This window comes from Sapajus apella, unplaced genomic scaffold (assembly GCF_009761245.1).
Source record: "Sapajus apella isolate SASKATOON/1434 unplaced genomic scaffold, GSC_monkey_1.0 scaffold50, whole genome shotgun sequence".
Taxonomy (NCBI): domain Eukaryota; kingdom Metazoa; phylum Chordata; class Mammalia; order Primates; family Cebidae; genus Sapajus; species Sapajus apella.
In genome coordinates, this window is record NW_022436990.1 from 10,322,319 (window position 1) to 10,349,078 (window position 26,760).

A 26,760-nucleotide genomic window follows, 5' to 3' on the forward strand; every position below is an offset into this window, starting at 1 on the left:
CTACCAAAACTACAAAAAAAAAAAAAAATAGCTGGGCATGGTGGCACACACCTATAGTTCCAGCTACTTGGTAGTCTAAGGCACAAGAATCACTGAAACCGGGGAGGCAGAGGTTAAAGTGAGTCGAGATTGCACCACTGCACTACAGCCCGTGTGACAGGGCAAGACCCTGTCTCAAAATGTAACAAAACAATCTAAAGAACACACATAATTTAAGGGTTTTCATTTGTATTACAAATTTTTTATCATTCAACAAGCACTTTGTTCAAAAACAGTCTCTGAGGGTTACATTATGCTGAGCACTGCAGTGTGTAGAACAATGAACAGGAAATGGTTCCCCACCTTAAGAAGCATGCGGCTTGAGGAATATCTTTAACACAAAATTCAAAGACAGAATGTGGTAAGTGCTATAAATGAGGTACATATGCTATGGGAATTGATAAAATTGAGAGTCATTTTGGTATAGATGGGTACTGGGCGGCATATAGACCACTGAGATAAACAAGGATAATGGGGAGGATTAAACAGGTGGAAATGAGCAAAGATAGGGAGCTGAATGAGAAGACCACAGCAAAAAATGAAACTGGGAAGTTTTAGAGACTAGAGGTAGCCTCATGTGGCTATAGCAAAGGAAGAAAAGGGAGTGTCAGAAGAGCAAGTCTAGAAAGGAAGGAACTATTTAGGTAGGCAAAGCCACTGAAGAATTCAGTAGGACAGGCACATACAGTGCAAATGGAGAAGAGGCAGGAGGGGCACCAACATAAGGTCAAATTTGGAGGCTAGTTTTAGGACTATGCCCTGTGGTACCTGTGAGCTTTGCAGAGGTCAGGGACAAGGACCGCTAGAGAAGTCCCGTAGAAGAGTAAGCAAAGGGCAAAACCCCAGGTTCTGAGTTAACTGAAAAATTCCACTCTTTTTTTTTTTCAATATGTTGGGGTTTTTGAAAAAAAAGAAAGGCTAATTCTTTTTAACTTTTATTGAAGTTCAGTGGTACATGTGCAGGTTTGTTATACAGGTAAATCTGTGTTATTGGGGTTTGTTGTACAGATTATTTTGCCACCCAGGTGTTAAGCCTTGTACCCCATTAGTTATTTTTGCTAAACCTTTCCCTCCTCCAATCCTCCATCCTCCTAAAGGCCCCAGTGTCTCTTGTTCCCCTCTATGTGTCCATGTGTTCTCAGTGTTCAACACCCACTCATGAGTGAGAACATGCAGTGTTTGGTTTTCTGTTCTTGTGTCAGTTTGCTGAGAATGATGGCTTCCAGGTTTATCCATGTCCCTGCAAAGGACAGGAACTCATCCTTTGTTATGGTTGCATAGTATTCTATGGTATATATGTGCCACAGTTTCTTTATTCAGTCCACCATTAATGGGCGTTTAGGTTGATTCCATGTCTTTGCCATTGTGAACAGTGCAGCAATGAATATACATGTGCATGTGTCTTTATGATAGAATAATTTATATTCCTTTGGATATACACCCAGTAATGGGATGCTGGACTGAATGGCAGTTCTATTTTTATCTCTTTGAAGAATCCCCACGCTGCTTTCCACAATGGTCAAGCTAATTTACACTCCCACCAAGAGTGTATAAGTATTCCTTTTTATCTGCAATCTTGCTAGCATCTGTTATTTTTTGGCTTTTTAATAATTGGCTAATCATTTTTAATTGAAAGCCACCAATCAATGATTTATAGAAAAGAATTTGAGGCTCAGAAACTGATTTGGTAGCCAAGAAGTCATGAGAGAACACTGCTGAGAATAATTTTCATAGCGTTAAGTGTGAACAAAGTCACCATGTAGCAGTAAGTTGAGAAGAGGTTAAAAAGTAATGGTTTAGCTTTGGGGGAAAAATGTAAAAAAAAAGTATTGTGAGATTCAATATTCAATAGGTAGAGAAATATTCAAATTATATAATACTCAACAGGCTACAATATGTCATTAAGACAGAATTTGCTTTGGTCCCTAATAACAGAAAATTCCAATTCCAACTAAAGGAGAGTTAAAAAAAGAAAAGAAAAGAAAAAACTAGAGTGAACTGGCAACCAACAGAATGGGGAAAAAAATTTGCAATCTACTCATCTGACAAAGGGCTAATATGCAGATTCTACAAAGAACTTAAACAAATGTACATGAAAAAAACAAACAACCCCATCAAAAAGTAGGCAAAGTATATGAACAGACACTTCTCAAAAGAAGACATTTATGCGGCCAACAAACATGAAAGAAAGCTCATCATCACTGGTCATTAGAGAAATGCAAATCAAAACTACATTGAGATACCATCTCATGTCAGTTAGAATGGCGATCATTAAAAAATCAGGAGAAAACAGATGCTGGAGAGTATGTGAAGAAACAGGAACATTTTTACACTGTTGGTTGGAGTGTAAATTAGCTCAACCATTGTGGAAGACAGTGTGGTGATTCCTCAAGGATCTAGAAATAGGAATACTATTTGACCCAGCAATCTCACTACTGGGTACATACCCAAAGGATTATAAACCATTCTACTATAAAAATACATGCACATACCTGTTTATTACAGCACTGTTCAGAATAGCAGAGACTTAGAACCAACCCAAATGCCCATGAAGTATAGACTGGATAAAGAAAATGTGGCACATATACACCATGGAATACTATGCAGCCATAAAAAAGGATGAGTTCATGTCCTTTGCAGGGACATGGATAAGGCTGGAAACTATCATTCTCAGCAAACTGACACAAGAACAGAAAACCAAACACTGCATATGCTCACTCATAAGTGGGTGTTGAACAATGAGAACAGATGGACACAGGGAGGAGAACATCACACACCCAGGCCTGTCAGCGGGTAGGGAACTAGGGGAGGGATAGCAGGGTGGAAAAATAGGGGAGGGATAGCATTAGGAGAAATACCTAATGTAGATGACAGGGTGATAGATGCAGCAAAACACCATGGCATGTTTATACCTTTGTAAAAAAGGTATAAACATTTTGTACATGTACATTCTGCACATTCTGTACATGTACCCTAGAACTTAAAGTATAATAATAATAATAAAATAAAACAGTGCTGAAGGTCAAACACCTCAAAAGTTGGTTCATTGAGCTGTTCAATGATATGAAGAACCCATCTTTCCTCTCTGCCATCCTTGGCATATTAAACATTATCCTCAACTTCGCTCCATTTATAGTGACAAAATGGCTATAGCACTTCAGCTTCTTGTCCTTGTGAAAGCATCCAGAGATTGAAAGGAAACCTTTTCTTCTTGTGTATCTCTCTTTTTTTTTTTTTGAGACGGAGTCTTGCTCTGTCGCCAGGCTGGAGTCCAGTGGTACGATCTCAGCTCACTGCAATTGCTGCTTCTCAGGTTCAAGCAATTCTCCCGCCTCAGCCTCCCGAGTAGCTGGGACTACAGGTGCCCACCACCGTGCCCAGCTAATTTTTGTATTTTTGGTAGAGACGGGGTTTCTCTATATTGGTCAGGATGGTCTCAATCTCATGACCTCGTGATCCGGCCACCTTGGCCTCCCAAAATGCTGAGATTTCAGTCATGTAATCAAGGCCACTGCAACTGGCCTTGTTTAATCTCTTTCTATGAGAAAGAAAACATTTCCAAAAGCCTCATAGACTCTCTTCATATCCAATGGCCAGCAATGCATCAATTAGCTGTGCAAAGGGAGCCCTTACGGTTGCCTGATGGACTAACTGTGATTTACTGACTGGGCTGGAGAATAGGGCCTACTTCACCTGAACCACACACCATGAAAGAAGGTAGGTGGGTAGACAAAACAGGTGGTGCTGTTAGGAAAAAGGAGGAAAATGGCTATTGGTTAGGCATTCCACAATACCTGCTAAATTAAGCTTAATAAACAATATTTGTTACTGCTGTTGCTGAGTGTATCATTAGTGCAACATCCCCAACACATTCTCCTTTTACAAGAAGGTGTGTATATATACTTCCTAATATCAAATGTTACCACTTATGAAAAGAAAGAACTATTGATTGCCTTGGAAAAGTACACAAAACAGGAGCTTTCATTTCAAGGCATTCATTGACAGAAGATGATTATGAGAAAAAATCTGCTTAAAATGCAGGATTTCCCGAGATTTCACCTTCAAACTCTTTTACCTGATTTCCCTTTTGTGTATTAGCCAATGGAGAATAGTTGTTAAGTTTTTTGTGTATATCTGAAACCAAAAGTATCCGTAGATAATGATAAAAGATGCAATTTGCCAAAGGTCTGAAGCAGGACTACAACTGAAAACCACCACACAATTGAAAAAAATTCAGAAATAATAAGAAATAAAAACACTTGGAATATCCAATTTATTTTTATTCAGTGATATCTTTGTTTACATTATTGTTCTCTTTGTTCTGTATTATACAGTTAATAATTCTTAGCCTTCAACCAAAAATGAGGAGAAATTTTCAATTACTGATGAATAGTAATAGTTAAAAATTTCTCACTAGGATATGAGATGATTTTACTCTAAATTCAACAAAAGTTAGTAGCAGCACTATTGGATAATAATTTTGAAAAATACATTTTGTTTTCTGTTCAGTCATTTTAGCCTAATTGACCTGAGAGAAAAAAACGTGTGTCACAAGAACTTCATTAACAAAGATGGGTATTGGGGCCCAGAAAGCTGCCACTTTAAACATATATATACAGTTCTCAGAAGAGTTTGTTAAGAAGAAGAGCAATATGTGATCAAAAAAGATGTTCAGCGTAAAGGCACTTGCTAGCTATACAGCAGGCCAGGTAATAGAACCTCCAAAATCTTAAGGAATGAGGAAAATTCCAACACAGGAAGCATGTTAGCATTACCCTGCAACAGTCATTATCACTGATGCTATTGAGCCTGCTGAGCATCAGAATTACAAGTTTATATCACACTATTTTAGTTTACTTTCAGCTAGAAAAGAAATGAAAGCTTTGAGGATGAGCAGCAGAAAAGAAGAAAAGAACTGAGACAAAAAGTTTTCTAAAATTCTTCATAGTTCAAAATGCATAGTCCCTCAAGTTATGAATAACCTTCAGAAAGTTCAGACAAGCACTGTAAGGTCAAATATGTTGATGAAGCTCAACTAATCCTTTTCTAGTCTCACAACTGGACCAAAAATTCCCATTAGAAATGAATTGTCTAATTCCCTTAAAAATGAATGGTTTTAGCCAGATGAAACAATCCAGCAAAATTCCGTATTTGTCCCCCATCTATCTAACGATAGACTGAGTATATAGAAGACGTATCAAATGAAAGACAGCAGGGAAATAAATTCAACCAAGCTGGTTTGGAAAAACGCCCGAGTGTTTATGTTTGTGTTTGTGTCTAGTATAAAACGAGAGACTGTGTTCCAGAAAAGCAATCCAGGTCATTTTACAGAGAAGAGAGCTCCCCAACCCTGTATTTCCAACAAAGGTCTAGAAGTGTATAAACTATATTACATTAGCTAAACTTCATTCATCATTTACTAGAAGGATGTATATGTACACAAATTACAATGGACCAAATATAATATGTCAGAAATTAGACTTTGTTAGAGATTCAAATAGTGGTATGATCTAGTTCTGCCCTTTAATTTATGTCAATTTAGAGACCTTTACCTTCTCAAGTTCAACCTCACCTAATCTTGTTAGAGAGCTTTGGAGCAAAGACTACAAATTTCATCAACCAGTGTGCTGGTCAGCTACCAAGTCACGTTAGATGCTTTTAGCGTTTTTCAAAGAAGCAACTCACAGTATATCCTTTCAGCAAGGCTGTTTAAACAAAGACTTTAAAAAATCTAAAAATCTATTAACATAATTAACCAACTAGACCTGCCCCAAGGAAGTATGAATATCATAACTCACACTAGAATAAAATCACATTTTTAAGTTATAAATATCTAGTTGTTTGGAAAAAACAGGTGACATGGCTCTTCTAAATATTGATTTAAAGATTGTTTTATTTACGAGAAAAAAAAAGCAGCAAAGGAAATGTGAGAGAAGGGTAGAAAGGAAGAACAGATGCTAAGATGGGATTATGTCATTATTTACACAGCTAAGGTAAAGAAAGTATCATGAAAGATGAGAAGATAAAGTAGGGTTCTGTCTTTCGCTTTAAAAAGAACAAACACAATATTATTATCATCAAACAAAATTAACTAAAATACATTTTAAAGCTCAAATAACGTGTAAAGTGAATAAAACAAACCTTAGGATGTAGTCACTGCCCAAGGAGTTTGTGGTTATGATAGATGGTAATCACCCGAAAAGTTAATTATGAAAGATATAAATGGAAGTTCAAAACAACAATGAAGATTATGTTTTACTCACCAAATGTATGTTACAAACAGTAAATGAAAAGTTTAGAGGGCACAGTGATCACACAGGACTGGAAAATTTTAGGAAATCTCTTTTGAGAGGATAGGATTTGACTTGTACTCTGTTCTCTAGGCCCTCCTCAGCTTCAACCCTTCCTCTACTCACATAATTGCTCCACTGACTAATCTCATTGAGTTTGTCTTCATTCTAAATTCTTTGGCTTCCTTCCCTCTTTCTCTCCTACCTCAGAAGATGTATCCTCCTTTCCTGAAAATCACAGCTTCACTGATTCACTTCCTCTCCTCATCTGAATCATTGTACCAATAACTATTCAACTTCTTGCTTGTCCTTGAAACTATGTTCTTCAAGTTTCCCTTTTTTACTAGTCCTAGTCGTCAGTCTATAAACATGCTAAGTTCACTCTTACTCCATGGAAAGCTCCTTTGACCTGCTGTAACATTATTCCCTGGCTGCCAGCATTCTGGGCAGCAGGGCCTGAAAGTTTCACTCCTGAGGATGCAGATTCCCACTTAATCCCCCAGTTTCAGCAGGGTACCCTGGCTCTCAGGTACCCGGGGCTTTCCTTAAAGTTATATTGCACATCTACTTTATTCTCACACAATAGTCTCTTGTTAAAATCAACTTTCAAGGTTACAGCTATTATTTCTATTTAGACTACCAAACCTACATCCTTAACACTGGCCTCTACTCCAAGCTTCAGGCTTGCATCTTCGACTGTTACACAAGAACACACAGCTGATTTTCAGGTTTCTCCTTCTTCTAAATCTTTGTTCTCAAACCTTCCTGTACTTTAGAATCACCTAGGGAGGTTACAAAAATATCTATGCCCAGGTTACACACCTAGATATTCTTATTAATTGTGCATCAAGGTCACTGTACTAAACAGAGTTAATTATCTTCCCTTTCAAAGCTGTTCCTTATCAAAATGTGTCCAACCTCAGTTAATGGTAATGCCATTCTCCTAACTGCTCATGCTCAATTCCTTTAAGTCATTGTTAACTCTTCCCCCAGGCTCCATCCCCTAGATACCAAATCCTATTATTTCTTCTTCCAGACTATCGCTTTTACTTTTTTCTTTATACTGTAACAGCCACTGCTTTGTCTTGGCCTGCCTTTAGTTATGACAGTAGTTTCCTAATTCATTATCTTGACTTTTAATCCTTCCTCTTTCATCCTACTTTGCTATCTGTTTTCTATGACCAAATTCAATCATGGTAAACATTCAGGGCACACTAGTAAAACATAACTCTTCAGCCCGATATCCAAAGTTGTCCAGGATATAAGTCGAACTTTTTCAGGATCTATCTTTCACTAAATGCTTATCTCTTGCCATAAACACATGGATGTTGTATGCTCAAAAAAGCCAACTATTCACTGTTCGCTTTCTATGTCCCTCATATTTTCCCTTTTCCATACTTTTGACCATGCTATTTCCTATGTTGGGAATGCTCTCCCTCCATCATCTTCGTATTGAATATTAGAGACCTCCACAAAATTCATCTTCTCTTAGGCCTTCACAGAGCTCATCAAATTGAAATGTTTCCTTCCCCAGTTTCTGTATCTCTTGTATTTATCACACAGTCTGCCATAATTGAGAACGACATTTGTGCACATCTGTCTCTATGCTAGGCAGTGAGCAAGGAGAGGTACAGTATTCTGTCCAGAGCTACATCATGACATTGTAATTACATTTTAAATATTTACTAATTCTAAGGATGAATAAAAGCAGTATAGATGGAGAGAATAAGAAAAGCCACGAGCAAGAGTAAAGAACAAAGAACAGGAAACATGTATTTGGAAAAGGGTGGGTAAACTAGAAGAACTAAGAAATGAAACATTGACACAAATCTTGACTAAGCAGGTAAAATCAAACGATGGGCTAAGAAGTTTGTTCCTTCCCTTGTTATGGAAGGTGTCTAAGAAGACTGTCTTAATGATCATCTAATGCATTTGGAACCTAAGATTTTTTTGTCAGTAAAGGGAAAATAATAATAGGAGCTAGGACTTCTGGGCATTGCTGGGAAGAATGAATGAGAAAATCTAAGTAAAAGGCTTCACATGAACCTAAACCATAGTAAGCCCGTTGTGAGTGATAACCCCATTAATAGAACATGTTATATAAACACATACAATGGTTATACAATAATATCTACGATGTCGAAAGTAAAGAAAGTTTTTCTGGTTTTGACTTCCAGAGACTGAGAAAGGAATGAGTGCATGTGCGTGTGCGTGCATGCGTGCGTGCGTGTGTGTGTGTGTGTTTCAGAGAGAGAGAGACCTCATGAACACATTAAGGTCTACGAAACAGACTTGGGCAGTCTGTCGAACCAATGCCTCTAAAGACAGCTGAGGAAATGTTTTTTAGCTTCTAGTACAATTCACTGGATATATGTTTCCTTCTTTTAACTTTCTCCTCTGTTCCTTCTCTCTCTTCTTTCCAGTCTCTTTTCTTTTGTCTAGTCTCTTGATTTAGGCTTCTTTTTTTCCCTCTCCCTATTCTCACTCAGTGAGGTCCACAACCTCGCCGAGCTCTGGAGGAGGCAATGCAAAACAACTGTTGGCCTCTACAGGCCAACTGAGTATAAAGATGAGAAGCCACTGCCCCAACCCAATGCAAAATGGCCTGGAACCTGCAGTGAGATTGTCCCTGAGCTCTAGTCCGGCAGGACCTCCAATCTAGTTAACGTTTCCTGAGAAACATAAACCTTCATTTAGGCACAGTGGGAGCTAAGACTGGGAATGTTCTCTGAGTACTGGTGGCAAAGAGCAGTGCAGTACCTTAAGAAACACTCTGTCTCTCGCAGCATCACAACCACAAACATGGCTATATTCCAACTGAATTTCAAAGAGAAAGAACAAGCAAAATGTGGACAACTCAATGCCATTTGACTACACTAGATGGGAGAGATACTCGGTGTGAGAAAAGTTAAACAAGCATTTTAAGTATTCAGGGTGCTGAGTGCAGGTGTGTATACATTTGAAAGCTGCCATTTAATAAGAAGTCCTAGGCGACTCAATAAACACAAAAGCCAGAGGAGTAATCCCTTTAGCAGGCAGGGCTCTCCCCGGCTCAGCCTGCTCCCCTGCCAGAAACAACACGTTCCAGGAAAAAGTGTAAGTCACACACTGAAGTAATTGTTTCTCACTTTCAAAGAATTTACTTATTAATTTTAAAGTGTTTTTTAGAAGCAATTCTGTATATTGCATTCTTTTTTGTGCTTAAATACTTATATTAATAGATTTTAAAAATGTTTGACCTCCACTATATAGCACAAAGTGCTTCTAATATATTTACTATATATTATCTTTAAAACAGATCAGGCTGAGGCACAAAATGTGAGATCTGCCAATAAAAGATGGCTGCTTTCCAAAGACCATAAGTTTGTAAACAATACCAAGTATCTTTGCAACTTTAGGTATTGCAGAGATTAGGCGTTCTTGGACTAAACAGGAAAAAAGTAAACTACCTATTCCCATCAATGACATTTCCGTGTTGATTAGAGACACCAAAGAATTTTACTTCCAGATTCTTGCTGAGCCAAATGTTTCTATCCTCAAGGCCACCAGCAATGGAAGTACAGCTGAAAACCAAAAATCTATGTTCTTATACACCATACAGACCATGAAAGGGTGACCATTAGCTGTCTTTTGACGTAGTGAATACTTTCATTTTTCCAATCTTTTTTTTAGTTGTCTCAATCGAGTGGCAGGCTATTAAAAATTCCTCACCTTAGATCTACCCATACATCTTATAATATGCAAATATAAGTGCTTCAAGGAGATTAGAGTAACTATTTTTTACTGGATTCTGTCACAAACTTAGTAACCACAGTGATCTTCAAAGAAGTAACTCACTTGTATTTCTGCCTTTCAAAAACTACTTTTGAAGAAAAGTTGCCCTTCTGATAACAAAAAAAAGGGGGCTATTGAAAAATCCACAGAAAAGAAAGAATTCTCCCTAGGTACTGCAAATCAGGACTATGTTTATATAGTATAGCAGGAAAGGAACCAGATAGGATACTGGCTTTTAGAAAGATTTTTACACAGAAGAAGTGGAATTGGTAATGCATTTATTCTCATTTGCTTGCATCAAGAACCCCATTCCATTTCAATCTGCCAACATCCTAATTAAGATGATCTGAATCTTAGGTAATCTATTATTCTAGATCTAAGATAGTCCACAGTACATTAGACAAGATGTTGCACTATGTGCTTACACTGAAATGATAAGACCACTAAGCAGAAAAGCATGTCTTCTCTCATGTCTGGCCTAGCACTGGGCAGAGTTCTCTGTCAGCACTCAATAAATAATGGCCAGGGCTTTGTCTATTCTTTTTCTTTCTACTACTTTAGGCACAATTTAATCTTACTAGATCATTTCTGGTTCCTTTCGATAGCATATACCTATACTCTTTTTTAGCATGAGGAAGACACCAAAGTGTCTCAAGCAGTTCTTATAAATATGTGTATCAGTATATATGGGACTGACGACACATAAATGCAATTCTCATTGATTACATTAATGCTGTTTCTGAAGATCTTAAAGAACATGCTAACTACATAAGCTTCTGAGCCAGAAAAGAATGTAGAGACAATACTTTGTCTCACCAATGCTGTGGAAGAATCAGGATCTAGTTCTATTCTAAGAAAATATTATCCAGTTGTGCTATTACCCAAGAGATACCATAAAATACACAGAAAACATCTTGCCAAGAAACTCCCCAGACTGACTCCTTTACATCCCTTCAGTTAAAGAAAGTCACCCATAATTCATTAGCATAGACACTGGGTTAAGACTTGGGCATCTAGTAAACAAACAAACAAAAACACGTGCTAATACTGGACTTGCCTCTCTTGACATCTAAAGAAAGGTCAATTGGGTATATTGTTTGCAAGTCAAACGTACATTCTCAGCCAATATCTAACACTTTCGTAGGGCTGAGCAAACATATATAAGGATATCCTTAAGCTTACTCTTCTGTTATTGTTGAACAGATAACATTGATGACCTTCATAGTCTGATATCCATTTCCAAAGGAAGATGACTTCAATCTAAGAACCTCAAAGAAGGCAGATAAAATGAGCACAATCCTCGAGTTCAAAGCAGCTAACTCTCTGTCTCCTTCCACTAAAGAAATGAAGGTGTTGGTTGGGACTCAGGCTAGGTCACCCTTGTAGTAGCTGTAAAGTTTTCTGAATTTACAATAGAATCTTCAAATATTCTTCATTCTGGAAACTTATCTGTTTCTTTAAAAAGGGTGAAAGAACTGTTGTTCTGTGCTTTCAGTGATGCAAAGTTGGATAAGTCATATGGGGAAATCCTGGTCTAAGACATTCTAAGACATCTGTAATGATGCATGCTTTATAAGTGCAAAGTAAAGAAAGAGAGGATAAGAACATTTTAAAGGAGGCAATGTACAAAGTTTAAAGATGCTTTCTTGCTTTCAGAATTTTTGTTTTTTGCCTTGAAAGGTCAAAAAAAGAATGTAGCTTTTGTTAGGTATTATTCACTATGTTGTGAAATCCCTCCAGCTATATACCATTAAAAAATTGAACATACTGAAAGCCTAATCTAAGGTGATAAACTTTTACCAATCTATCTTAAAGTAAAAATTATAATTATAAGCATATTTCCAATTCTTAGATGTGAGTGCTAAAGCTCTATTTCTAGAGCTGGTGAATTCTATTCTCTATTTCCATGTATAAAAGATCTCACAGTCCTGGGAAAACACTTCTTTAAAAAATGAAATACAACAAATAAGGTATGCTGCCGAGTCCTAGGGGAGAAGTTTCTCAGAGTCTTTGAATTTCCTCCTATCCTCCTTCTTTACAGGATTTCTAAAACCAAGTCCTTTTCTGCAGCCTCTCAAACAAGGCAAAAAAGAAAAATACCCCCTAGATATATTCCTTAGATTTTCTATTATGCTTCTCAAGTTCCCAGTAGCTTCTGAAGTAAACCTAAGATGAATTCTGGAGTTACTTTTTATCATGTTTTAATTTTAGTTCCTCTTTAGGTCTAAGATGAAATAGATGATCTTGGAGATGTGCTTGGAGATGCATTTCATGGCACAATTTGTACATGACCTGTGCAAGGTCACATCATGGAAAGAGGACTGACATAATGGCTAAGAAGCCAAATCCAGCTTCTAGTAGTGGAGAACTTCAGGGTAACCTATTTAAGCTTGCTCTGTTTATTATAATATGGCAATAAAATGTCAGCTTAAACAGTATGTTTAGGTTTATTCTGTATCGAGACCTCACTCTGACTTGGATTATATTAATAGAGACATAGGCAGAATTATTGTCAAACCACTAATTATTAAGGATCATTTTTTGTCACATTGTTGTGCCTTGGTGCAGACCATGGAAGGCTGGCCTACTCAGCATCTGCAACAGGCTCCCAGGTTCCAGCCACACCACAGTTTCTATACCTCTCCATCTTTCCATATGCTATTCTCCATGCCCCTTATTTTCACCTTGGCAAAAATCCTTCTACCTTTCATTTAAAACATGAAAGCCTCCCTGTAAATTGTTCTTTGAGAGCCCCAGGTAGGGTTAGTTATTTCCTTCTCAGTGTATCCACAGCACTTTGTTCCTATCGCTATCAGAGTATTTATCAGATTATATTTATTTATTACTTATAATTTATTATTTATTATAATTATTTATTTGTCCCTAGAAAACAAAGGCTTGTCCATTATCCTCAGCAAACTAACACAGGAACAGAAAACCAAACACCACATGTTCTCACTTACAAGTGGGAGGTGAACAATGTGAACACATAGATACAGGGAGGGAAACAGCACACCCTGGGGCCTGTCAGTGCAGGGACAGTGGGGGCCGAGGGGAGGAGAGCATCAGGAAACGAAGCTATTGCATGCTCGGCTTAATGCCTAGGTGATGGGCTGATAGGTTCAGCAAATCACTATGGCACGTGTTTACCTATGTAATAAACCTGCACATCTACCCAGAACTGTAAATAAAATAAGAAAATGACGCCTTGCATATTTACTCCTACTTAGGATTTACTACGTACCGGGCACTCTTCTAAGCACTTTAGGTATGTCAACTCTTTTAAATCTGTGTTACAACCCTTTGAGGTGGATATTATCATTACCTCTATTTTACAAATGAGAAAATGGAAGCACAGGGAAGTTAAATAATTGTCCCAGTGACACATAGCTAGTAAGTGCCAATCAATGAACTCAAAAAGTCTGGCCTCAGAATCTGAGCCTCTCTATTACTATTATATGTGTTTACCTAAGAGAGTAAAGAAGCAGTTCATAAACATTAAACAAATAGAAAGAATGAGCATTCTGTTTTTTTCAGTTTCTTAAGCTTAAATTAAGAAATATATTTTCCTTTTTGTAAATTGATTTCACATTCATCCTTGAGTATAGATGAGTTCATTCTTACAGAGGAAATTTAGCCAAGACTAGGGAGAGGGAACTAGCTGGGAGGTAGAGTCCTGGAGTTTTGCTGGCTCAGTCATGTCAGGATCTCAAAGTCTCAGAGCCTCCCTCAACTTCTACATCTGCAGATACCTACAAATCCTCTCATTGTAGCTGCTTTTAGATGTACTATGCTGTGCATATAATGTGACATGAAAATGCTATGGAATAGAAATGCTGTTAAGAAAAATACGAATGTTATTCTTGGTAAACTGAGGTGACTCAAGGTATTTTCACTTTTGGAATAATGTAAGTGGAGGGTTTTTGTTTGGTTTTCTCTTAAGAAGTAAGGCACCCTAATCATTACGAACCAGATATATGGCCAGGTGTGGTGCCCGATGCCTGTAATCCCAGCACTTTGGAAGGCTGAGGTGGGCAGATCACGAGGTCAGGAGCGTGAGACCAGCCTTGCCAACATCGTGAAACCCTGTCTCTACTAAAAATACAAAGAATTAGCCAGGCGTGGTGGCAGGTGCCTGTAGTACCAGCTACTCAGGAGCCTAAAACAGGCGAATTGACCGAACCTGGGAGGCAGAGGTTGCAGTGAGCTGAGATTGCACCATTGCACTCTAGCCTGGGTGACAAAGTTAGACTCAGTCTCAAAAAAAAAAAAAAAAAAAAAAAAAAAGAAAGAAAAAAAAGACCCAGATATACTTTTCTTCTTAATATTTAAATTCGTATCTTGAGTCCGTTAGCTCAATGTCACCTATTTTACCACTTAAATCACTTTTTAATTATTATGTTTTAAAATGTATTCTTATTTTTTAATTTATAATTCTTGTGCATTGAGAGGTTTGGAAAATTCAATATATTTAAAAAATACAAAATTGCATATTATAGGTATCCTCCAATTTTTCCAATTCTCTTCCAAATCATTACTTTTTGTGGCTACATAACCATAACGTTTCCTTAGAATGAAATGTATGATTTAATTAAACAGTTCCTATGTTAAACTTTTCAGTTGATGCCAATTGTTTGCTATTATGAGTCACAATGCAATAGACATTCTCTTATTCATGTTGGGTGAGGATCATGTAATCCCTGCAGGAAAAGGGTTTTCTAGGGGCCTATTACAGAAGTTCTCTGAGAGTTTATGGAATGCAGATTCTGGGACCCCAACCATGAGGTTCTGGTATAGTCTGAGGAGGAGCCTGGGCAGGTAAGTCCGCTTTTTAAGAAATGCTGACAATGCTTCTCCTTTGATAATACTTTCTCCTCACTGGGTTATCAAGTTCATTCTAGCTCAATGCCTCCCTAAACGATAAGCTGATTTCAAAGTGGCCCTGGTGAATGTACTCATTTTCAACATAGCCCTTTCATTAATGTAAGTCATTGTGCCATTTCTGCAGTCCACTTTGGCACACTCCCAACTTATCCCCTCTCACCCCACCCCACCCATGCATGCCCTGTACTATAGCCAGTAAGGGGTTTTTATAGTACAATGCAACGATGTCATTTCTCTTCTCACTCCAAAAGCCTCCCCTCCAGCAACAGGGCACCCAGCTTCCCTTGCATACGTCTCCCTTTCTAACCACACTGACCTGTTCACAGAATGTCAATCCCTCCCTGATGCCCTGATCTAAATCACTTCTCCTGGCCCAACCTCTTGTGACTCCCTTTTCTTTTCTTTCATAGTACATCACAATCTGTAAAAGCATGCGTTATTGAAGTCTATTCCTGGAACTTCACCACAAGCTTCATGAAACAGGCACTGAGGTCAATTGTTCATCTCTAATGCCTGGTCCCACACTTGGCCCTATGCAGTGTCAGTGAAAGACTAAATACACTCTGTGATCAAAGGGCTCAGAATCAAATCCCTGCTCTGCTACTTAGAAGCTGTGTGACCTTAAGGAAGTTTCCTAATCTCTCTTTGCCCCCATTTTCTCCATCAGGGATTAAAAGAGAATTACTTTAAAAATTTGTGTGGTAATTAAATGAGATAATACAAAAGTGCTGTAGAATAGCATCTGGCATGTAGAATGTAGCCAATACAGGATAGCTTTTAAATAGTAGGCACTCAGTGTATTCTTGTTAAATAAATAAAACACAATGAAGCTTTTTTTAAGTAACTCTCCCACCTCTGCTTCCAGAGTAGCTCAGATAGCAGGTGAATGTCACCATATCGTACAGCCACAATAAAGATTTTTGATTTGTTTGTCTTTTAGAGACAGGGTCTGTTACCCAGGTTGGGGTGCAATGGTGTGATCCTAGCTCACTGTAGCCTCGAATTCCGGGCTCAAGCAATCCTCCTGCCTAAGCCTCCTGAGTAACTAGGAGAGTAGGTGCATGCCACCATGGCCAGCTCATCTTTTTACTTTTTGCAGAGATGGAGTCTTGCTTTGTTGCCCAGGCTGGTCTGCAACTCCTGACCACAAGTGATCCTTCTGCCTCTGCCTCCTACAGTAAGTTTTTCACTGTGTCATTTCTCAGCATCTTTCCTCTCCCCACTTCCACACACACCATAACATTAGCCCAGTCAACTTCTCCCTACAGCCTACTCCTTAAAATAGCTCCAAGTCTGCCCTGAGAAGTCTGCTTAATGTACTCTCCATTTCATATTATTAGTTCCAGCTTTGAACCTTTCATTATATCACTTCCTAAAATATGTGCTTGTGTGCCAAGCTAGCTTTCCTCCTTCCTTCAAGTATTTCTTGAAATGTGACCTTCTTCATGGAGCCTTTTTTAAGTGAAATTGAGCTCATCATTCTATCTTCTGTTTCCAACAAATAAGTTAAAGGCATAGTTTGAGATTCAAAAGCCATAAATTGAGCTTTTCACTGGCTGCATGGGTCTCACCATTGCCAGGCTAGTTGCATTTCTCCTCTGCCTGCATTTAAAAATGTGGGTCTAGGAAGGCAAAGTGTTTGTTTAACTTTCTCTGTATACATTTAGCACAATGCCAATCCACAGGGATGCTGAATAAATGTGATCTGATGATGATTTACTTACTTTGTCCAAGCCAGGAATAAAAACCATGAACTCTTAAATCTGTTTCCCCCATGTTACAATATGTTTTATTCTGAATTTATTATGAGACTGGTTTTCTGTGTTTACTTTCACATAGGAACAGACACAAAATAGTGATTACATGAAAATATCAAATTAATAAAATTATATTCCATGCTAGGAGTCCAAAGATACCTTTAGAACAGTGCCAGTTTGTATTAAAAGGTGCCTCATTTAAAGTTCAATTGCATATGTTTTATGGGTTATTTTGTACATCTAAAACAACCAAAACATGTCAACACTCATTTTTAAAGTACTTGTATTCGGTGCATGTACCATTATGGAGAACTTACACTCAGAGCAAAAAGATTTGTGGCAAAGCATATGACCTTCTTCCCACTGCAATGACCAGCCCCTAATTAGGCAATGCATCTGATAGTCATTAACAGGAATGAGATAATGAATCACTTTCTCTCTCCTTTGTTAATTTGCTGTAACCAAGCGGCTAATGGATGTCAGAGCTGAGTGATTGCACTGATTATAGTGATTTATAGTTGCAACAAAACAATTTAAAACCATTCTGATTATTCATGTTAAAGATGCTTTATGTTTTGTTTACTAAATGTTTTATGTCCCTCTTTCTCTCACCCCTAAAGTACAGTCCCCCACCTACCCTGCCACTTTTCAAAAAAAGACCTCTTCCTAGAAAACTTGAAAGTTGAAGGCTTTATTGTTTTAAACTAAGCCATTTCATTTCGTTTATATACAGAGAGAGATAGATAAAGTTTACCCAGTAGAAACGAAAAGCCTTAGGGTTGGAAAGAAAACTTCAGTGGTGCCTAGTTCAAAAGAAGACGGAAATAAGAGGAAATAAGGCAAACTTCAAGCCACTTACCTTGGGGCTTCCAGTCCCTTCCTCATCCTCCACAGACACATCAGTAGCCAGTATCTCGGCTTTGATGGTATCCAGAGCCCTGAGAATCCAGCTGTGTTGCCGTTTGATTTGCCTCTGCAGTTCCTTCCATTGACTTGCAATCATCCGCAGCATGTCCTTCAGTCCTTTTCCAAAAGAAGGGGAAAGCAGAAGTTGTGGACCTGAATGAATCTTTACTCATTATTTTTGTTTAGTAAATTAGATGGCTGTTTTAAACAATATAAATATTTTTAAATGACCATTAACAACACCTGCCATATCAGCATTTGTCACTCAGAATAGAGAAAGGCAATTCTTGAAATGAGGTATAAGGATGTAAAAATGTGTTAACCACATAGATGACTGGCTTGGAAATTGATTTAGACTCAGTATATTGATTTAAAAAATACATGAGAAACAAAAATCACAATGCATAAAAATTAATAATATTACTGCTTCACATTCCAAATAAAAGACTCTGTATCTGTTAGAGACTTTACAATGATCAGAAATATATGTGGAAGTAGGTAAAGTCAATTCAATGAGAAATACAGTAAATAGGCCAGAATTAAGACAACAGTCTTTAACATTGGCAAATCCAATTAATAGTATCTTTTTCCTATTTATCTATGCTAAGCTCAAACCTAGAGCCAAACTGTAAGTCATCCTGTCTTATGGTCTTCTATTATCAGGATAAGTATAGCCAAATGACAAAACTATTTTTTATTTATAATCTGTTCCTTATAAATATATGATACTGGGCTAAGAACTGGTTGAAGGCCAAAAACTCTGCTAATGCAAAGACCAGCAAAGAACATGCAAAATGTTCACGCGTATGAAGCGGCAGGCAAATAATCTAGACTGCTTGCCTTATATCTGTAATGGTATGTATAAGTACCCTAATGTGTATGCATTATAACTATATCTATAATTCTCATTCATTATCTTAATGTTATTTCCAGAGCACCTACATCAAAAAGCATGTCAATGTGAAGTTTTCAAGAATGTAATTTCAACTGAAACTCAGGTGAACAGCAAGTCCAAAATAAAATGAACAGACCATTTGGAGGCAGTATTTCATCTTATAAGTATCACAGCATTGTATGCAGTATATGAAACATTTATAAATCTTGAAGGTCAATCTGATAATGTAAATATTAATAATACATAAGGAAGTGAATATATGCAGTAATTTACAGCAATGCTTCTTCATTCTTAATAGTCTGGAGACATAAAGACTTGCAATATTTCAGGAGGATTTACCTGCTTTGTGAGATGCAATAAGCTCAAGAAGTTGATGTCCTTCCTCCTCCACAGCTTCCTTGAGAGCACAATGACTGTCCACATTCAACTTAAAACTCTGCAAGGAAAAATATGAGCATCAAACCCTGGCAAGACAGTTACACGTAAAACATCCATATAAAATTACTTGCTACATTTTATCAAGAACCACACAGCCCAATTTACCCAATAGACAAACTAATTTCAATACTAAAAGCTATTGATATTTGGGATCTGGGCTCAAAATGTTTCCATTAGATTAGCTAAGTGCATCTGTTTGGAAACAGCTGACAAATCTAGAAATTCATTAGGTTTTTATGAAAAGTCACATCCCATAGGCTACATCAAGAATAGCAGTGTTCTATAAAATATACTGAATTTCTACTAGCACATATGAGCTCTTTTCTTCATTTTTTAGAAATGTTAGTGATAGCACTATTTATGAAACCATAAAAAATTGGCAGCATAAAATATATTACCCTTATGTGCACATATATAAATCCATTAATACAGTAGGGTTTGGTTCAACTCTGTTTCTCAGATATCGCACAACAAAGAATATAGTGGCAGATTCAGGTGCTGCACTGAGGAGTTAAATGTCTTTCAGATCTTTGCTTTTTAAAAGTTTATTCCCCAAAATATGACACTGCTTTATAAATGAACACCTCAAGCACAATCAGGGGCATTTTTCACTCCTGATGGTTATCCAAAAGACAAAATCTCCTATCATGGTTGAAATCTAACTCAGAGCCATTTCTTTCAGGGTGCCTTCCCTAATGCTTTATGTGGAATTAAATACTCCCCCCTCGATGCTCCTTATGTCTGCTTCTATTTTAAAATTTATCATACTATATGCTGCATTATTACTATCCTTGACTACCAAATTATAAGTAATTTGAAAAATTTCCAGTTTTACATTTATCTCCAATTCGTGTCACATACAAGTTGTTCGATAGAAATTTTCGTGGATATCTGATGAACTTGATCAATAACACTCTGAAGGGGAAGGCTTTCATTTAAATATTTCAAGAAACATACATGTCTTTCCAAAGATTTTTCCATTTCTGGAATCTCATAAGGCATTCCAACCACAGGAGGTCTAGTGGAAAGTAATCACAGTAACCAATCTATTGAACCAGTGGTTAATTTGGGGGATGAAAATTCATTCCTTGACCTGACTAATTGGAACAAGCATAGATTTTGAAATACTGCGTGGCCAAATTTTGGCTTCTCCTTCTCCAAAATATATTTGTTTTGCTCTCACTAAACATTTATTGAGAAGGTATGCACTGCGCTGTACTTGGTATGAAGAATATTTGATAGAAGTTTGAAATGATACAGTTTCAGATAGAATATAATTTTGGATTAAAGAGGTAAATAAATCATAAATTGTGAAATCATGTATTCATTTTTTCCTTCACTTAGAAACCATGTACTGTGTCCATTCTATACACTGTGCTGGGCAACAGAGATTTAGGGGGTATAAAGCATGGCCTCTGGCACCAACAGGCAACTGAACATGTTACTAGGAGAAGGACGTATAGCCTGAGTCATCCTGGGTGGTCAGTGATGAGTCTAAACTCTCCTTTTCTTAGCAGAGAAAATGGATCTTTTTAAAGTTCAGAAGACTGAAACAATGATCAAAAGAACCTAGAAATGAAGGAGAGAGAGATGTGCAGATGAAGCCTTGAATTATAAAGATAAGAATTATATGCCATTATAATTATAAGTCATTATTAAAAGATGACTCCAGAATGATGAATCATTTCATCTGACTAGAGGCATAAGATACAATAAAGTTTCAGCAGCCAATATAACAGAAAGTGACAATATCAGGTTTCCCCAAGGCGGTTCACCATTTCTTGTACTGTCCTATTTTAACTACAGGTATTTGGTTGAATAAAGTAAAATATGGAAATGTATGGGAAGCTTCATGCTTCTGATCAATCCAAACTATGTATTACCTATGAAAAATTAAATGTTTGTCATTTTATAGTCAAAACATGGCTGCACTTACTTTTTGCCACTGCCACGGAAATCCTCAACTCTGAAGCAATATGAGAATGAGATATATGTGTGTTTTAGGGAGCAGAGACAGGGTAAAGATAACACCTAAGATCAACCCAAGAGCACAAATTTAGGAAGAAACTTATTCTGGAAATTTCCTCATAACTGTACATTTAGCCTAGGGCTCTCTTTGAGTCACTGTTTACTTATGATAGACTTGTTTTGAATAGTTGGTAATCATGAGCTTCCAAAGAGGTGCATGAGGCCTATGTCTCAGAGCAAATGGGAATCCAAGGAACTGTAAGTAGGTTGAGTAATTTGATATACTTGAAGCCAAGAGTATAGAATAGATGCAGCTGGAACTGGCTCTGCTTCAAGATGACATGGAAGCATTTGATTAGGAAATTGGAAAAGATGAGGTATTCATTATTACGAAAAAGATAATCTGATAAGCTTGATGCTGTAGAAAAGAACCATTTAACATAACTATTACCCGAATGGTACAATATTGCTTGATTTTCAGGTGCACCCATTAACCATTAATAATATCAACTAAGGAATTCACAATGAACCTCTGAGAAGGCAGACTAGCAGGCACATTAACAAAATAGTCAATGAAATTTCTGGCTGCTAAAGGATTCTATAATAAGCTTTCTCTATTTTGCCCCCACCTTTCCCAAGGGAAAGAAGCTTAGATGAAAGGGTTTTATTTTTTTGTTACTGTTCTCTTCTTAAACTTGATACTTGAACATATTTCCATTCTTCAGCAATGCCCTATAGTGTACAGTCCCTCTGCAATATCCATAGCACTCCCTGAAAATGCAGAGCATTCTCTGGAGAACAAATTTATGGCGAGAACATTGCCATAGGCAGGTACAATGGTCCCATGGCACTGATTATATGAAATTCCATAAATACGAGTAATCTGGGTCCTGGATGACACCAGATCTTTTTTAGCATCTTTAAAGCAGCATGTAGCTGAATGACTAGAAGAGAATAACTAAGGAAATAGAAAACCAATGACTGAAACAAGCACTGGATTATCAAATTCATCAATGGACATTTTTATTACTATAACCACTAGCATCACCAGCTTGCATATATCTGGATGTACTGCTTATTGGCAGGACCAAATTCGAGTATTCCACTAACTGTACTTTGGTCATGATCAGACTTGCAAAGCAGATAAAATAATACATCTAATCCTTTCCACTCATAAGTTTGATAGTCATGTGTACATAAAATCAAGGAAATACATGCCTTGATGGAAACAGATATCCCTGTACAAGAAAAAGTAGGAAAGATCATAAGCACATTCAAAGGTTCAAACGTTCAGAGTGGTTCAATCTTAGCAGTATCAAATCATGAACACAGACTTTCAATCACCTGATGGAAATACTGTTAGTTTCTGCCAGGTCCACTGAGTTCCATGAGTCTTGTGATGTTTGTGAACAAGCAGAAAGGCCAAAAAGAGTTTAGAGGCTTTTCTGGCCTAATTTTTGTTGTTGTTGTTGTTGTTTTAATAAAGCATAAATTCATATAATAAATATTTACTGAGCAGTCTTTGTCAAGCTTATAGATACAAAAGTTAACAATATACAATCCTTGTCCTCAAAGAGCTTATATTCTATTGTATAAAGGAGAAAAGAAAACAAGTAGCTTTATAAGACACAGCATATAACAAATGTGTCATTGGGGTTTAGAGCATAACACAGAGTGGTGGAGCCTTGTGCAAACTAAACAGTGATATGCCTTGCCCTATTTAAGTATTATGCTGGCCAAGCAAAAACAAAGCTAAATTAGCTGCATGTGGTGGCACACACCTATAGTCCTGGCTCCTCAGGAAACTGAGGTGGGAAGACTGCTTGAGGCCAGGAGTTCAAGGTTGCAGTGAGCTATGATCATACCACTGCACTCCAGCCTGGGCAACAGGGCAAGACTTTGTCTAAAACAAAATGAAATAAAATGCAAACAAGATAGAGAGCTATATTCTGTATAAGTCCTGGATAGGGGTTGTGGGAGCCCATGCTGGGATCCAGGTTCAGCAGAGCCCAGCAGGGAGCTTGTAGAGAAGGAACTGATTTGTACATGGGTCTGAAGATACTCCCATATTATAGCACAAAGCAGGGAGCCACAAACAACTCAGTGTGCCTGGGGCAGGGAGCAAGCAGGAGAGACAGCAGCTATGGCTACACAGGACTTGACCCCAAGAACCATGAGAGAGTCAGGGAAGAATATGCCAGTGACATGGGAGAGTGGTATGTGCAAATCTGTGATCTAGAAATATTTCTAGCTGTTGCAAATAGTGTTGATTTTAAAAGGGCAGACTGGAGACGAGGAAGCCATTTAGAAAGCTGCTGTGGTAATACAGGCCAGATGTTTCTGCATGCTCATATTTTTTTTAATTAAAAAAGGTATGCTTTTCCTTCTAAATGAATAGAAGGAAAAATGGAGAAAATCTTCTGTCTTTTTAAGTTTTTCTCAGTGCGTGAGAGAAGCAAGTGCCAGAATTTAGTTCTTTGGCTGTTCTGATGATAAATACCAGAGGTTATTAGTCAGGAGTCTCCAAATGTGAAAGACATATTGAACTGATGAACTTTTACTCCCACTGTCATTTTAAAGAGATGGTATATATGCTGATGAATAAGACACTTGATGACACTTTTTCTTCAGATAAAAGATTTTTACTACCCTAAGAAAATGAAAACTTGTCTTTTTACAAGGGCAGGAGGAAGAATGTGTGTTCAATCAGAAAAGCCAAGGCTTGAAAAGTCACCTGCTATCTGCCTCAGGCCATCTCTGCCCAGGCTCCACTCTGAGCTGTGCCCAGAACCACTCTCCATTCTCAGAGGGGCTCCTGGGGAAAAGAAAGCCATGATCCCCTGTGTTGTTTCTCTTCTCCCCTCCACAGTGCCATGCATAGAGGATGGGCAGATGTACCAGTCTTCAAAATATATCTTTAAAATGCCATATATGCCAAGAATTGGAAGATTTATATGAATAAACATTTAAGAACCTCCTAAAATTTGATAAGACATTAGATAGCCATCAATATAAAGACTACACAATCACATGAAAAATATATGGAATATTTTACAAAAAAATGAAGATTCCAAATTATGATAAAATTACATGTATATAAGTAAATAGTCTCAGTACATAGAAAAAGACTGCAAAGAAACACAACAAAATGTTAACATAATTTGTACAGGGTTAGACTTGGAGTTACCAATGGTCTGGTCTTATGGAACAAGTTCTAGTGCTTTAGTTTTCTAAAATATAAAATGAAAAGAATACTATCTAACTTCTAGGTTGTCGTAAGAATTAGAGATAATGAACATAAAGCAATGAAACAGTGAGAATTAGAGATAATAAATGTAAAGCATTAAAGCAGTGCCAGGAAATGAGTGAGGCCAAAAAATCATAATGGATTCTAAAATTCGTTTTCTCTATTTTCCAAATATTGTATGTAATAGATGGTACTTTGTGACATTTCCAGGGTGATAAGTGTCCTTTATTGTTGAGGCACTCTGAATTCCTGAAGGGAAGATGCCAGGCTTCCTTTGCTGTTGTGCTCCTACCCAGCACAGGTCGGCCCACAGAGGACCCCCCAAAACATAAATGCTGCTGTATGAGACATGGGGAAGGGCAAGTCCAGCCTAAGAAGCCAGTGATTGGGTACTCCTTTTGCCTCAAGTGTGTGCTCTTGGAGGAGTCATTTAACCCATCAGGGCTTCTGTTTCCTTATTTATCATCCAGGCATTTGGACTTAATCTTTTCCAACCCTTGAATACTTCAGTTTTATCTTCTCTAAGACAGGCAGTTAAGCATAGGCAGCTTGGGAGAATTTTTATTTATTTTAAATCAGAGAATTTTCAGAAGGGGAAGAATCCCAAAGGCTATCTAACCACTCATCTACCCAAGGGCAGCTCTGTCTCTCAACCATCCCAGGCAGATGTGTCCATTCTATTTTTAACCATCTCAAAGGAAGTCTATTCTAACATGTCATTCTGAGTCCACAACATTTCTTCTCAGGAATTTAAGAGCTCTGTGAAGAGCAGGGTGAGCTTCCCACTGCTTCAGATTCTTTTGCCAAGTCATCCCTCCAGTGCATGTGTTGGAAAGCAGAAGCACTGTGAGAATATTCCAACAAAATCCACACGTCCAATCAATCAGCAAGCCCTGACCATTTATTTCCCCTTCTTCACCTCTCCATATTGACTAACATTGCCTTAGATTCAGGATTTCATCATCATCCCTTGTAAGGTTAACTCAAATCCCAGCCATCAAAACTAGACTTATTCCTTATTTGTTGCTTGCCTATGAAGGTTCAGGCACTGTCTTAAGCTTAAAGAATATGGCTATAAACAAGATAGACGTGGTCCCTGCCCTCACAGAGCTCACAGTTGTGTGTGTGTCTTGGGGGGAAGGGGTGGTGGGGGGACACTATATAAACAAAGAATTGCAGTCAGCTGTGTCAAGGAAGTTATGACATGATGTGAAACAGGGCTATTGACAAGCAAGGGCTCTGGAGCAGGACAGCCTGGGTTCAAATCCTGGCTCCTCCTTCACCCACTGTGTAGCTTTGGCCAACCTCTGTGTACTCAGTTTCCTCAACTATAAATGAGGGGAAATGTTAACGTCTACTTCATGGGGTTGCTGTGAGGATAAAATGCCTTGATATACGTGCAACAGGGCCTGGTGTATTGCAGTAATGCAAATGGTTTTATTATACAAAATGACCTTCCTACAAAACAACTCTGATGAAGATCCTCTTCCTCTTTAGACTATCTAATGGCTTGCCAGGATACAGAATAAGATCCAGGCCCCCAATCACGACCTGCAGGTCCCTCTGAGATCCCAGCCAATTCAACTTCACAGGCCCCATATCTGCCTTGAAATGTGCCTGGATTGCTTAAAGTTTCCAGCTCACACCAGCTGTCTTGCTTCTCCAAGATTCTACTCTTGCTGGCACTTCTGCCTGGCAAACTCTTCCCCTTGAAAAGCCCGGTGCATCCTTTAAGATCCATGTCAGGTATGACTTTCTCTAGCAAGCTCTCTGACTACCTTCCACCCAACTGGTTTCTCTACCCTTGGCACCCATAGTACTTACACAGAGCTCAAACCTTTACTTACTATATTGTGGTAAAATTATTAATGTGTCTGCTTTGCATACATGAGTTCCTTGAGAGTAGAACTCCTTTTTTCACTCATTTTTATATCCTCAGTGTCTAGGATAGTGCCTGGCACACAACACACAACTAACAAATGGTCAGGGGAATGAATGCATGTAGATTTGTACCAAAAACCTCCTATGTAGCTTTTAAACAGCTTGTGGCATTTTGGGAGATACTGGTACAATCACTCTTCACTTGGAAGTAGTTGATAAATGTCCCCAAATTTTACTCATTGAACACCATGTAAATGAGCTGTCATGTTCCTTTGCTTACAAAATTACTTACCAATTACACTTAGATGATCCCAGTGTAATTGCCATGTAAACTGTACCCTGGCTGAGATAGCCCAAATCATCAATTAACTTTGCCCTCTCATCATGTGGTACTTACCACATAATTAAATAAATGGTCAGCCGCTACCACAATTGTCTATTTCCCCAACAAAATGAAGTGGCTACATTTGTCATTGATTTATCAGTTATGACAATCTGTAACACACCTCTAGGTATAATAACAGAAGCTTTTAAAAAAAGAACTCTGTACTCTGGAGAAAGAAGTTCCAAGTTTTTGATCAAAAAGATAAGCATTATAAAATCTTTGTTTTCCTTTTGAAAAAAAAAAAAAAAAAAAAAAAAAAAAACAGAGATATAAAGAAAAAAATCCTCTTTTTTCCT

At 37.8% G+C, this 26,760-nt stretch overlaps 1 protein-coding gene across 3 annotated transcripts in view; it reads right to left on the reverse strand.

The window, feature by feature from the left end:
• AKAP6 (A-kinase anchoring protein 6) overlaps positions 1–26,760 on the reverse strand; it is a 685,039-nt gene that overhangs the window by 220,452 nt on the left and 437,827 nt on the right. For all 3 annotated transcript variants that reach the window (XM_032242689.1, XM_032242690.1, XM_032242691.1), the window contains 2 exons: positions 18,885–18,981; positions 17,604–17,767 (listed from right to left, as the gene is read on the reverse strand). In XM_032242689.1, the coding sequence (XP_032098580.1) occupies positions 17,604–17,767; positions 18,885–18,981 (261 nt within the window). The remainder of the gene's footprint in view (positions 1–17,603; positions 17,768–18,884; positions 18,982–26,760) is intronic.